Genomic DNA, 12,958 nt, shown 5'->3' on the forward strand with positions numbered 1-12,958 from the left:
AGCCTGCCCTAAAGATAGCTTTCCTCTGCCTCGCATTGATCAACTAGTAGACTCAACAGCAGGGCATGAGCGTATGAGCTTTCTGGATACTTATAGCAGTTATCATCAGATACCACTGTTCGGTCCGGATCAAGAAAAGACAGCATTTATCACTCCGAGAGGAACTTACTGCTACAGAGTGATGCTGTTCGGCCTCAAGAACGTCGAGACGACCTATCAACGGATGGTCACTCGGATGTTCAAGGACCAACTGGGAAAAACCATGGAAGCTTATATAGATTATATGGTAGTTAAGAGCAAGTTCACTACAGACCATCTTACAGACTTGAGAAAGTTTTTGGCATCTTAAAAAACCATCAGCTTTGCCTCAATGCCTCGAAATGTGCTTTTGGGGTAGGAACAGGGAAGTTCTTAGGATATATGGTCACTCACAGAAGAATTGAGGCAAATCCAGACCAAATAAAAGCAATACAAGATCTAGAAGTACCAACAAAGGCTAAGGAGTTGCAGAAACTAGCCAAAATGGCGGCCGCACTGAATCGGTTTATCAGCAAATCTTCAGATCAGATGAAGCCTTTCTTCCAGCTTTTGAGGAAAATGGCAGCATTTGAATGGAGTTCCGAATGCACCGAATCACTGCAAAGTCTCAAAAAATACCTCAGTACACCTCCTCTTCTGTCCACTTCAGAGCCAGGAGAGGAGCTGTACCTCTATCTAGCAGTCTCAGATCATGCCGTAAGTGCAGTATTAATTCGAGAGGTTAACAAGGAACAGAGGCTTGTATACTACGTTAGCAAGACTTTACTAGATGCTGAGACACGGTATCTACTGTTGAAAAAGTTAGCTTACGCGCTGCTTATCGCCTCGAGGAAGTTCCAGTATTACTTTCAGGGGCATACCATCAATGTCCTCACTGAATTCCCCCTCAGATCTGTATTTAGGCGAGCCGATTTCTCTGGCAGAACAGCAAAATGGGCTGTAAAACTTGGCGAGTTTGACATTCGGTATCAACCTAGAACAGTAATCAAGGCTCAGGTTTTAGTAGATTTCGTCGCAGAATTTGCTCCCACCCAGAGTACCGAACTAGGGAACCCAAGTTCGGCACAGGTGCCACGCATCACCGAACAAGGAAAGCTCTGCGCTTCAGAAGCCTGGAAACTCTTCATCGGAAACATCTGGTAGCTCTATGTTGACGGGTCGTCCAATAACCGAGGTTCAGGGGCAGGAGTAGTACTTATCTCACCAAAAGGATTTATCTGGGAACAGGCTCTCAGTCTCGGTTGGAAGGCTTCGAACAACGAGGCAGAGTACGAAGCGTTGTTAGCTGGCTTACGCAGTGCCGAACACTTCAGTGCAGAATAGCTTCTTGTTTTCAGCGATTCACAGCTAGTGGTAAACCAGCTTTTTGGGGTCTACGAAACACGGGATGAAAGAATGGCCATGTACGCAGGCAAGGCCAAAGACTTACTCAAAAAGTTTCAATCCATACGAGTGAAACGAATTAGTCGGGACAAAAACGGTCATGCTGACGCTTTGGCTTGTCTCGGCTCATCAGTGGATACCAAAGATGCCAGAAAAGTTTGGGTTGAGTTCGTGCCAGAGCCAAGCATTGCATCTCCAGTCCTCTGCAGCAGCGTAGAGCCGAGCTGGATGGATCCAATACTTACTTTTCTAAAATCCGGTACTCTTCTCGAAGACAAAAAGGAGGCCAACAAAGTCAGACACAAGTCAGCTCGGTTTTGGATCTCACAATCCGGGAAGATGTACAGACGCTCCTATCTTGGCCCTAATCTTCTATGTGTGCATCCAAATCTGGTTGAGAATGTTCTCTACAAAATTCACGATGGGATTTATGGATGCTACGTTGGCGGAAGGTTGCTGGCGCACTGAGCCCTCACTCACGGGTATTGGTGGCCACGGATGCAACAAGATGCTCAGCAGTACGTACAGAAGTGTGATAAATGTTAGAGGTTTGCTCCATTCATTCATCAGCCAACCAAAACTCTCACTCCACTCACCAGCCCTTGGCCCTTTGCGCAATGGGGTCTGGATATTGTCAGACCATTGGCGCGAGGCACTGGGAACAGGCGATTCTTCATTGCTGCAACCGACTATTTCACTAAATGGATTGAAGTCGAGCTATTGGCAAATATCAAAGAGGCAGATACAAAGCGGTTTGTTTTGAGGACTGTGGTGGTGCATTTCGGCATTCCGCGGGTACTGATTGCGGATAATGGAACACAGTTCGATGGTAAGGTCTTTAGAAAGTTTTGTGCTGACCTCAGAATCGAGGATAGAAACTCTTCTCCAGGGTACCCGCAAAGCAATGGGCAGGCGAAAGCCTCAAACAAAACCATCATCAACGGAGTAAAGAAGCGGCTTGAGCATACCAAAGGAAAATGGGTTGAAGAGTTAACCCACGTGCTATGGGCATACCGAACCACAGCACGGCGATCAACGGGGAAAACACCTTACTCACTAACTTATGGAATGGAGGCCGTCATCCCACTCGAAGTCGGCCTCCCAACCCTTCGGTCTGAATTGTTTGAGAGCACCAGTAACGAGGAAGCTATTGCACAAGCACTAGATATGACAGAGGGCCGAAGAGAAGCAGCACTGATCAGACTTGTAGCGTATCAGCAGCAGCTCATCAAGAGTTTCAACTAAAAAGTTTTCCCAAGGCAATTTATACCAGGAGAACTGGTCATGAGGAAAGTTATGGATCACAAAAGGGTGCCTGGCGAGGGCAAACTTGGGCCTAACTGGGAAGATCCGTACAAAGTCACAGTCGTTGTTGAAAATGGGGCTTACTACCTAGAGGATCTGAATGGCAGAGCTATACCTCGGCCTTGGAACGTAGCAAATCTCAAGAAATACTATCAATAGAATTGTCCCCCAACTTCTCTATCAGAATGTAAAGGCATTTATCTGTTGACCAATATAAATGTTTCCCCACTTCTCTCAAATTTATCAAATTCTTTTAATTAGCTTTGATGTTTATCAAACGGAATTAGCTTTGGTTCTGACCAAACGGAATTAGCTTTGATGTTTATCAAACGGAATTAGCTTTGGTTCTAACCAAACGGAATTAGCTTTGATGTTTATCAAATGGAATTAGCTTTGGTCCTCACCAAATGGAATTAGCTTTGATGTTTATCAAACAGAATTAGCTTTGGTCCTCACCAAATGGAATTAGCTTTGATGTTTATCAAACGAAATTAGCTTTGGTCTTAACCCAAATGGACTTAGTTTCAGAACGACTGGACGAAATTTAAATTTGGTTAGCACTCAAACATGCTAAGTGGAATTGCTTGGTGGAATAATGTTTGGCAACTAAATTGGACTTTAGCCAAGTGGAATAGCTTGGTGGAAACCACACTAACATATCTTAAGTAAACGTCTTTGATTCCACAGAATTCTTTAAATAACAACACGCCAACACTTCAGTACTGATTCAAACAAACAGAGTTAGAACAAACGTGACCAGGCTTTGTCCGGAGCAAACTCCCAGCATTAGTCTTACTCAACTCCAGGTGGGGGCAAACAATTGTTCTTTCAAACCAACTTGGACCTGAGTAAGACACCTCTTCATGCCTTTATCTCATTCAAATGCATCTGCACTATCAAAGTTACAACAGACTTTAGCAATTCTATCTAAAAGCACAATCTTCAGTACCAATCTTACTTAGCTCCAAATGGGGGCAAACAACTGTTTTCTTTTAAAACCAACCTGGACCTAAGTAAGATCCACTTACAAACTCAAGCACAGCCATACCACACATCCGTTAACCACACTGAGCATCAGTTCGGCCCCGAGGTCCCAACAGTGCTCGGCCGGGGTCAAACAGTATAAAGCCACTCCGAGCATCAGTTCAGCCCTGAGGCCCCAACAATGCTCGGCCGGGGGCAAGTAGTACAGAATCAGACAGAGCATCTATTTAAAAGCAGTACAGAACCAGACCGAGCATCTATTCGGCCCCGAGGTCCCAATAGTGCTCGACCGGGGGCAGGCAGTATAGAAAACATACAGACATAAAAGCCAAACAGCATCAGATTGCAAGTTCAAAGAGAAAATTCTATCATCCAACAAAAGGCACAGATAGCCTCATAACCAATAGCAAAGAAAAGAAAAGAGAAAAGAAAAATTGTCTTGGCAAGTGCAGAAAGAAAGCTCATCATAGAGACCGAGCCACAATACATCAAAACAAAAAAGTAAAAAAGTTAAATCCTTTCAACATCAACTTTCATTAACAGAGGGAAACTCAGGAGCAGCATCAACAATTTTTTCCAGGCCGACTGGGGGGGGGGGGAAAAGTAGAGGCAGCTCTAACTTCCTAAGAAGTAGAAGCCTCCTTAACCACATCTCCCGCGGCTTCGGTCTCCAGGGTTTCAATCCCTTCAACATCCACTGTTTCAGCGGCAACATTACTGTCCTGGGTCTTGTTTGCAGAATCAGCTTCTAGGGAAACTTCGGCTGGAAGAACAGCATGGGTGGAAACAGTCTTCGAACCCAAGGATCTTGAAGGAACGGGGACATCCTGAAACAGGGAAGAGCCTTCAGGAACCAACACAGCAGCCAAAGCACTCGTCCAACCCTTTAGAAAAAGCTTATCTCGCAGCACTAGCACCTCTTCCTTATAGGCGGCCCCAACTTCATCCCAACCCTGTTGCCAGTGTTTGGCTTCCAGTGCAGAACGCTCGGCAGCCATCACGGCAATAACGGCCTCCAGTTCGGCCACCTTCTCCTCGAGTTGAGCCTGTGTCCCAATAGCAGCCTCCTTTGATTTTTCAGCTGAAGCGACAATCTTGTTCAAACGAAATGCTTCCCTCTCCGCGGTTCGACGCCCTTCCTTCTCTGCCTCCAAGCTTACCCTCAGTCTCTCAGCGTTCATTGCGACCTCCAGCACGGCCCTTTCTAGCTCTTCAGCATGGGTAATGGATAGATGCATTCTCTGGATACATTGCAAAGGACAATGAAGAATTAAGAGAAAATGAGACAGCAATGCAACAATAAAAACAAGCAAAACGAGGAAACACTTACAGCAGTCATCATCTGAAGGGTCCCCTTCAGGATAAGAATATCACGGGGCCCATTATGGTCAGCCATGTCAACCGGCATCAACAAAAACTTAGTCAAATCAAAGGCAAAATCTCGTGAAGCGACAACTGAATCAGAAGTGGAAATGGGCCTGCCCTCATGCGACATTGGCGGCTCTCATTTCTCAAAAGCCTTATCCTCAGTAGGATCCTCAGAAGCTTTCTCCACCACTGCTTTGCCATCCTCTCTTCTCCTCTTTTTTGCTCGCGCAGTGACTGAAGCTGAGGGCTCGGCAGCAGTCGCAGGGGTCCCAGAAGCTTCCACCTCCATCTTCACTTCCATGAGGCTCTTCGCCTCGGTCTTTTCCAGAGGGGTTTCCAAAGCATCGGAGGCTCCGAAAGCCTCGGTCTCTAAATCCACCAACACCCTTCTTTTCGCCACAGACCCACCCCCTGCGAAACTGGAGGCAGGGGAGGGCGCTCTCTCATAAAGTGCACCCTGACTCCTGCGACGGTTCGTGACCAAATGAGTGATAGACGTGTCAATCTCGGTATCAAAGTCCAGAAGGGAAGCAGCGAGCCTCATCTTCTTTGGAATAGTAGAACGGTAAGTAGACTGGTATTCCAATAACTCGGGTGTAGATCTCTTTTTATACCTCAGGGCCGCTTTTATGGCTTCAGCATTCTCTCGGTTCGACTTTCGTTGGAAACGAGAGGCCTCTGCAAAAAAGAAGTGATCCATTAGAGCAACACCCAAAGTAAAGTAAGAAATACAGAAGGCATTAGAAGGAGAGGCTCGAACCTGCGTAGCCGTCTTTCTGGGGCATCCGCTCAGACTGAAACTCAGTTCTGACGGGGAACTCCTAGTTTCCACCAACTTGTAAGAAATCATCGTTGTGTTTATCCGAATCAGGCAACCCAGTAACCAAATGGCAATCAAACGAGCGAATACGCAAGTAATACGTGCTGTAATCTTTGTTATGCAAAAGAGTATAACAACCTAAGATATCCCATATGTCAAGGTTCAAACCCAATTGTCTATTGAGGGCAGACACGCCGCAAATAACACAGAAAAGGTTCATAGATACTTGCATTGGGGTTAATTGGACTTAATGCAGAAACCGGCGCACCAACAGGTCAAGGGGAAATCGAACCCCTCCCTCGACTATGGCCGCGATGGGAAAAGCGACGGTATTCCTCATGCCCATACGCTTGGCGTCTACTTTTGCCAACGAAGGGGTAACGTCGTTGGGAATATTATAGTCTAGGCGGAACATAGCCATAGCCTTAGGGGTATCAACCAGTGAGCGGAACTTCCCCATTTAACAAACCTAATAAGACAGAGGTAGGACTTAGATAACAGAGTATGGAACATAGACAGTGAGTGGGCCAAACAAGATGATTAAGACAGGAAGAAGCGAGAGAAGAAGAATCACAAGGGGACTTACAGAGACTAGAACAGTGGTAGCAGAGCAAGATCAGCGGTGAAAAAAGTCTGAGCAGAAGCACCAACGGGACTGGTTCAGAAGAACGGGAAGAGTCCTTTCTCTCTCTTTGAAACTCTCTAGAGGAACGAAAAAACAGATAAAGGAATTTGTATTGATAGCCAGAGCATTAATTGCACCAGCCGTCACGCAGGTACACGGAGCACGACCTTCGATATGGAATCGACGCACTATCTCTGCACACCTATCTCACATCGCCACGTGTCACCATGAAAGGACGCATGCAGGGATTGTATGTCAGGATTGAACCATTACCAAGGCCGAACTGGGGAAAACCGAAACGACGCGACGCTTGGGAAGCAGAGCAATAGCTCCCCCCAAGGGGAACCTTAGCGCGAGCTAGGGGGCAAATGAAGGAAATAAATGTGAAATGGGTCGGGTCCAAGCCTTGGGCCGGTCCAATCCACTGAAGTCCAAATCCAAGTGGGTTAGATGAGTATATGGGCAAACCAATTGAGCCTAACTTCATGATCAAAAGTCCACCCAAGTCCTCAAGCACTTGGGCCCAACCCGTAGTGGAAAGGCTAGTCCAGCCGTGGTGCTGGGCTGGGCCGAGTTGCGAGACTGAACCTATGGGCTGAACAGAAAATAGGCCGAGCCCATACAAAGATATTCGAATAGGATCAGCCCATCTCCATGAATGATCCTGTAAAAGGCCGAGACAAGGCATAATGATGCCGAGCTGAGGCACATCAGTACCGAGCTGAGGAAACCCTACAAGAAAACATGGAAGTTGTGAATATGTGCATGTGCAAGTTGCCACCTCAGCTGGTCCCCTACACCTAGAATCACGGAAGTTGTTGAATCAAAGGAATGTGGTTTGTTATCAGCATGACTACAATGAGTATATGCATTCAATGATAACTACCAGGTCGTCTCCCATCTTGAGCAATGCTAAAAGGACACCTGGCAGCATCCAAGCTCCATGAACCCACCTTGAGAAGCAAGCGAGGAACACTATATATACAACATGAACTTCACGTTGAAGGTAACTGAACTATTTCAAGAAAAATCATATATAGAGGGAGATTCAATTCTACATACACCTCTTCTCTGATCATTGATTCCCACACCAGAGGGGTTATCCGGCCAACCCTGGCCGGGCAGCTCTAACGGTGCTTCTTTTGGTAGGTATCCCAGTCCCTGGAGAGTCCAACCAAGTACAGGGCCCCGATCCCCTTTCATCTACTGCAGAATCCGGTACGCACACAAGGTTTTCGTTTTTATTAGAGAAATGCAAATTGATAAACTATGTTTGGAAATTCTTTTTTGGGAATTCTTAAAGAAAATGATAGAAAATTATTTTGAAATCATTGAACAGTGTTTTTGTAAAAGATTTTTTGCATAAAAATAAAAATATGGATATTTTATAACTTTTTATTGTTTTTATTTTGCAAAATAAGAAAAACAAAAACGATATCAAAGAGGTGAAAAATATGTGTGATATCATTTAAAATTTTTTGTTTCTATAAAACTTGAAAATATCATCATTGCTATTTTTATATAAAGGGTTATTTTGAAAAAATAGTTATAATCAACTTTTTGGTTAAAAGCTACTTATAAGTTACTTATAAGCAGTTTTTTGTGAGAGAGGAAGCGGGTTATAATCTGAAAGTGAATTATAACCCACTTCCCAAAAAGGGCCAAAGAAGTTGGGAAAAAGATGGCTTTTGGCTTTTTACCAAACTTTTTAGTTTTTTGGAAAGTGATTTGGGAAGTTGGTAAAAAGTTGACTTTTGACTTTTTAGTTTAATATTTGTTTATGGTGTCAAATTAAATTAAAATGACCAAAATACCCTTATCCAACATAAGAAATTTATTTTTTTATATTTTTGGTCATCACACTTGCATTTTTATAACTTCCCAAACCAATTTTGTTGCGTTTTTTCCACTTGCGTTTTTGGACCTTGGATAAAAAACGTGACTTCTTTCGAAAGTTCCCAAAACAACACAAAATTACTGCTCCATAATAAGTCCTGGTTTGAGGTACTAAAAAAAAGTCAAAAAGTTATTTAAAAAGTTAAAAATGTATCACTATTCATAAAAAAAAAAAATATTAAAAAATTAATTTTACACAAAATTAAATTTCAGACAACTCTGACGTCCCATGGGCAGAGTTGACTTTTTGAAAAAATTACACTTATTTAGGTGCACAAATAACACGGAACTATTCGGTCCGTGGGGGCCCATCACGGGTCTCGTTTTAATAATCTGAACCGTAATGTGTAGAACTCGTCAAGTACTATATACCTGTAAAAAATCACGTTGATCGGATATCGGTAACTATATGATCAAATCAGTTAAAATTTATAAAATGGATGGTGTTATAGTTAACGGTTGAAAAAAAACTAATTCGATCAGATAGTTATTGATATCCGTTCAACGTGATTTTTTACAAACATATAGTACTCGACGAGTTTTACACATTGAACGGTTTTGATTAGCAAAACGGGATCTGTGGTGGGTCCCCAATGGCCGAACAGCAACTCCAATCAATGCCTGAAAAGTAAGGAATCATCTCCTAGCCTACACTCTGCACACGCTGTCATGAATTCATCCCATCGTACCGCCTATTGCATTCCTGTCTTCTCTTATACACTAATTTATACAATTTTTTAATACATATTTTTTTCATAAAAAAGTCAAAAAGTTATTCCAAACAACTATATTTTTTTCACAACTTTTTAGTCCAAAAATTTTAAAAATGCACTTATTTAGGACACCCCAAATAACCCCTTAAAATAAAAATTAATAATTTTCTCAAATAGGTTGTTTTATGAAAATATGGTGTATTTTTTTATTTTTTTTCTTCCTAAAAATAGTTTTTTCACAAATAACTTTTCAAGCAATTTTCCGCATTAATTTTTGTTTTCTATTTTATTTTCAAGAATATATACAATTTTTTGAAAATGAAATAAGAATAATAGTCTAGAATACACATATTACGACTTAGGTTTGACAATTATTTTTGTTAGTACTTTTATACTTTTTAGATAAAGTTGTTAAAAAGGTTTATTGGTTTGACAAATACTAAAATAATTAGTAATTTTTGTTATTTGGAAGGTTCAGGTAAGGTTTGGAAATTATTTTTTTCCTTTAATGATTTATTTATTTATTTTTTTTTTAGAAACTTTCTAAAACTTCAAAAAAAAAAAATGAAAAAAATATTCATAAATCCTATTGAGGGTATGTTGATCTATTTAGTGCTAAGAGCTTTCTTATGAATCAATTAGTCAGTTTTGTTTTAAAAAGTTGTATTTATTTGATTTGATTCTATTTGAGTTTAAGTGAATGTCCTTTTATGATTTATTTTTACATTTTTCTGATTCGTTTTTTGGATGATAATGAAAAGCTGAGGTGTGGAATATTTTTGTTTGAGGGAATTGATGACTGAAGTGCTGGTTGTCGAGTGTTGAAATCTATATTTATATTATTGTGATTTTCTGATGTTACATTAAAGTGCTATGTTTGAAAAAAGCATACTAAGGAGTTTTTGTGTGTTATATTGATTGGAGTATTACGTTTACGAAAAATATATTAAAGAGCTTTTTTGGAATATTACGCTATTATGTTTGAAAAAAGTATAATTTTTTTAGAATGTTACATTATTACGTTTGAGAAAAATATAGTAAAGAGTTTTTTAATTTGTCAGTGTTACATTTGAAAAAATATATTAACAAGTTTTTGTGTGTTATATTGATTGAAGTGTTACACTTGAGAAAAGTACACTAATGTCGTGTTTTGTTGGGGGATTTGGGAACGAATTTGAAAAGGAAAATGGAAAATGTGTATGAAACTATGTAAAATGTATGTATATTTTATTCACATTTCACCTACCTTTTTTTTTTCCCCTTTCCAAATCCCCTAACTAAACACAGCGTAAGGAGTTTTTGAATATGTTATGCCAGAGTGTTGCGTTTTTTGAGTGTTATATTAGAGTGTTACATTTGAAAAAAATACATTAATTTTTTTTTTTTTTGATATGTTAAACAATTTCAACATTATGAGAAAACCCATATTTATCCCTCAAAATATAACACATGCGCATTTATATTTCGCATTTTATGTAATTCATAATAAAATGGGAGCTTTGAATCCCTAAAAAAAAAATGGAAGGCCAAATAGTTTATAAGATCACTATTTAACAATTTAGGGTAAACTACCTAATAGTTAGACTTAATTCACATGAAATCCTATTAAAAAAATGTCCTAATAAAATCGTCTTTAAAAATAATTTTTTATGACAATTTCTTATACATGTCGCTAAAAATTGAAATTCTTGATTTTTTTGTTACGATTTTTATAAATTGTCGCTAAAACTTACCATTAGTGACATTTTCTGTAATGAATTTTTTAAATTGTCACTGAAAGTTAAAAATTAGTAACATTTGTTTGTAATAATTTTATCAAACTGTCGCTTAAACTTACAATTAGTGATATTTTTTGTGACAAAATTTTCAAACTGTCGTTGAAAATTAACAATTAGTAACGTTTTTTAATAGTATTTGATGAAAAATATCATTAATTATCATAGGACCTATTAAATAATAAGTTCACTTATTAGGACCTATACGTAGGTCCGCCTAATTTTTTTTTGGTATTTCACCCCAAAAAAATCACGTAAAAAAATGATAATAAAATGTACAATAGAGCTAGTCTTGTTGAAAAGATATATTTATATGTCGCTAAAAATTGAAATTATTGATTTTTTTTTACGATTTTTATAAATTGTCGCTAAAACTTACCATTAGTGACATTTTCTGTAATGAATTTTTTAAATTGTCACTGAAAGTTAAAAATTAGTAACATTTGTTTATAATAATTTTTTAAACTGTCGCTTAAACTTATAATTAGTGATATTTTTTGTAATAGAATTTTTAAACTGTCGTTGAAAATTAACAATTAGTGATCTTTTTTAATAGTATTTGATGAAAAATATCATTAATTATCATAGGACCTATTAAATAATAAGTTCACTTATTAGGACCTATACGTAGGTCCGCCTAAATTTTTTTTGGTATTTCACCCTAAAAAAATCACTTACAAAAATGGTAATAAAATGTACAATAGAGCGAGTCTTGTTGAAAATATATATTTATTTAATTATTTTTATTGTTATTTTTTTTTTTCGTGTTACCTACCAAACATTTATTTATTTTTCTTTTTAGTCAAAAAAGCTAAAGTAACCAAATAAATCCCTCTTGAAAGATTTTCTTATATAACCGTAAATTTCTATTTATACAACACTTTACATCTATTTTCTAATTATGTTATTTTTCAAAAAAAATATTTCTCCTTATAATTCTATCGATTTTCTTATTCTTAACCTCTCAACTTCTCTAGTTCAAAAACGGTGTCCTAATCAGGATTTTGGTGTTACTTCAAAAGTTTATTTGGTTTTTTTTTTTTGGGTCTTGCCTATTGGCAGATTAAAAATAAAAATAAAAATAAATAAACAATAAAACCTCTCAACTTCTCACTGTATATATCAAACGTTTTGGATCCCAATTATACACCCACGCCAACAACCAACTCGAATCGCCATTGGCACCACCTCCTTCTCCCCGACCCTTTGTGACTACAACCACCAAGCCGCAATAAAAAAAAAAAAAAAAAAAAAAAGGTGAATAAATTTAGTTTTCATCATTTCATGATCGATAGCTGTGAAATATTTAAATTAATAAATCTTTATTTTAAATTAAAAAATAATTAAAAAAAACTTTTTAAATTTATAATGGTTGACGTGGTAGTTATAGAATGTTGATTTTAAATTTTAATAATATGATGTAACCTTACATAATAAAATATTTGAGATCTCCAATATTTCATTTATGAAATAAAAAAAATTCAAAATTCTCTGTTGATGAATGAGTGGGGGATTTATGATCTGGAATTGGGCCGAGGCAACGGCCGAACAAGTTGAGAGCCCAATGTTGCATGGGGCCGAGATGATCGACTATCCGCCCGAAGATGGGCTGCCAGAATTTGGGCCGGGCAGAAATTGGGTCAAGTGTATGCCGGCCCAGACCGTAAAGAAGGTGCTCGGGAGGTAGTGCTCGGTTGGACCGAGCTTCTTGATCAGGGGATGGTGGAAGCCAGACAAGCTGAGTGACCTGTGTCCGGAAAGGCGTGGTCAGCCGAGGTAACCGTTTGATCGGCAGGAGGACCGACCACAGGAGGCGCCCCGGGCTCGGCTTTGCCGAGATACCGCCTAGCCCGGTCCTCCCTGGTCTTAGACAGTGAAGTGCTGGGGTATGAAGCACGGCACGCCCGTGGATAGAAAAGCTCGGCTGTCGAGCTCCAACTGAGGGCAAGCAGTTGGGATTAGGTGATGTTCAGCAAGGTTTATGCTGACAGATGGGATAGCAGAGCCACGTGTCAGGCGATGACTGGGAGTGGATATGAGGCGCAGAGGG

The 12,958-nt window shown here is 39.6% G+C and overlaps 1 protein-coding gene across 1 annotated transcript; it reads left to right on the plus strand.

The window, feature by feature from the left end:
- The first annotated feature begins 1,434 nt into the window (after positions 1–1,434).
- On the plus strand, positions 1,435–2,667 carry LOC145824268 (uncharacterized). The gene is made up of 2 exons (XM_082923891.1): positions 1,435–1,874; positions 2,061–2,667. The coding sequence occupies exons 1-2, from the start codon at positions 1,435–1,437 to the stop codon at positions 2,665–2,667; spliced, it is 1,047 nt and encodes a 348-aa protein (XP_082780017.1).
- Positions 2,668–12,958: the final 10,291 nt, after the last annotated feature.

Source organism: Camellia sinensis, chromosome 4 (assembly GCF_055761805.1).
Source record: "Camellia sinensis isolate YWXY chromosome 4, ASM5576180v1, whole genome shotgun sequence".
NCBI classification, from domain to species: Eukaryota; Viridiplantae; Streptophyta; class Magnoliopsida; order Ericales; family Theaceae; genus Camellia; species Camellia sinensis.

Bases quoted from the DNA above. Each gene is read 5' to 3' on its own strand.
- LOC145824268 (XM_082923891.1), top strand. From the start codon at position 1,435: ATGGCCATGTACGCAGGCAAGGCCAAAGACTTACTCAAAAAGTTTCAA. The intron at 1,875-2,060 runs GTTGCTGGCGCA...GGATATTGTCAG, and splicing joins GGATGCTACGTTGGCGGAAG to ACCATTGGCGCGAGGCACTG.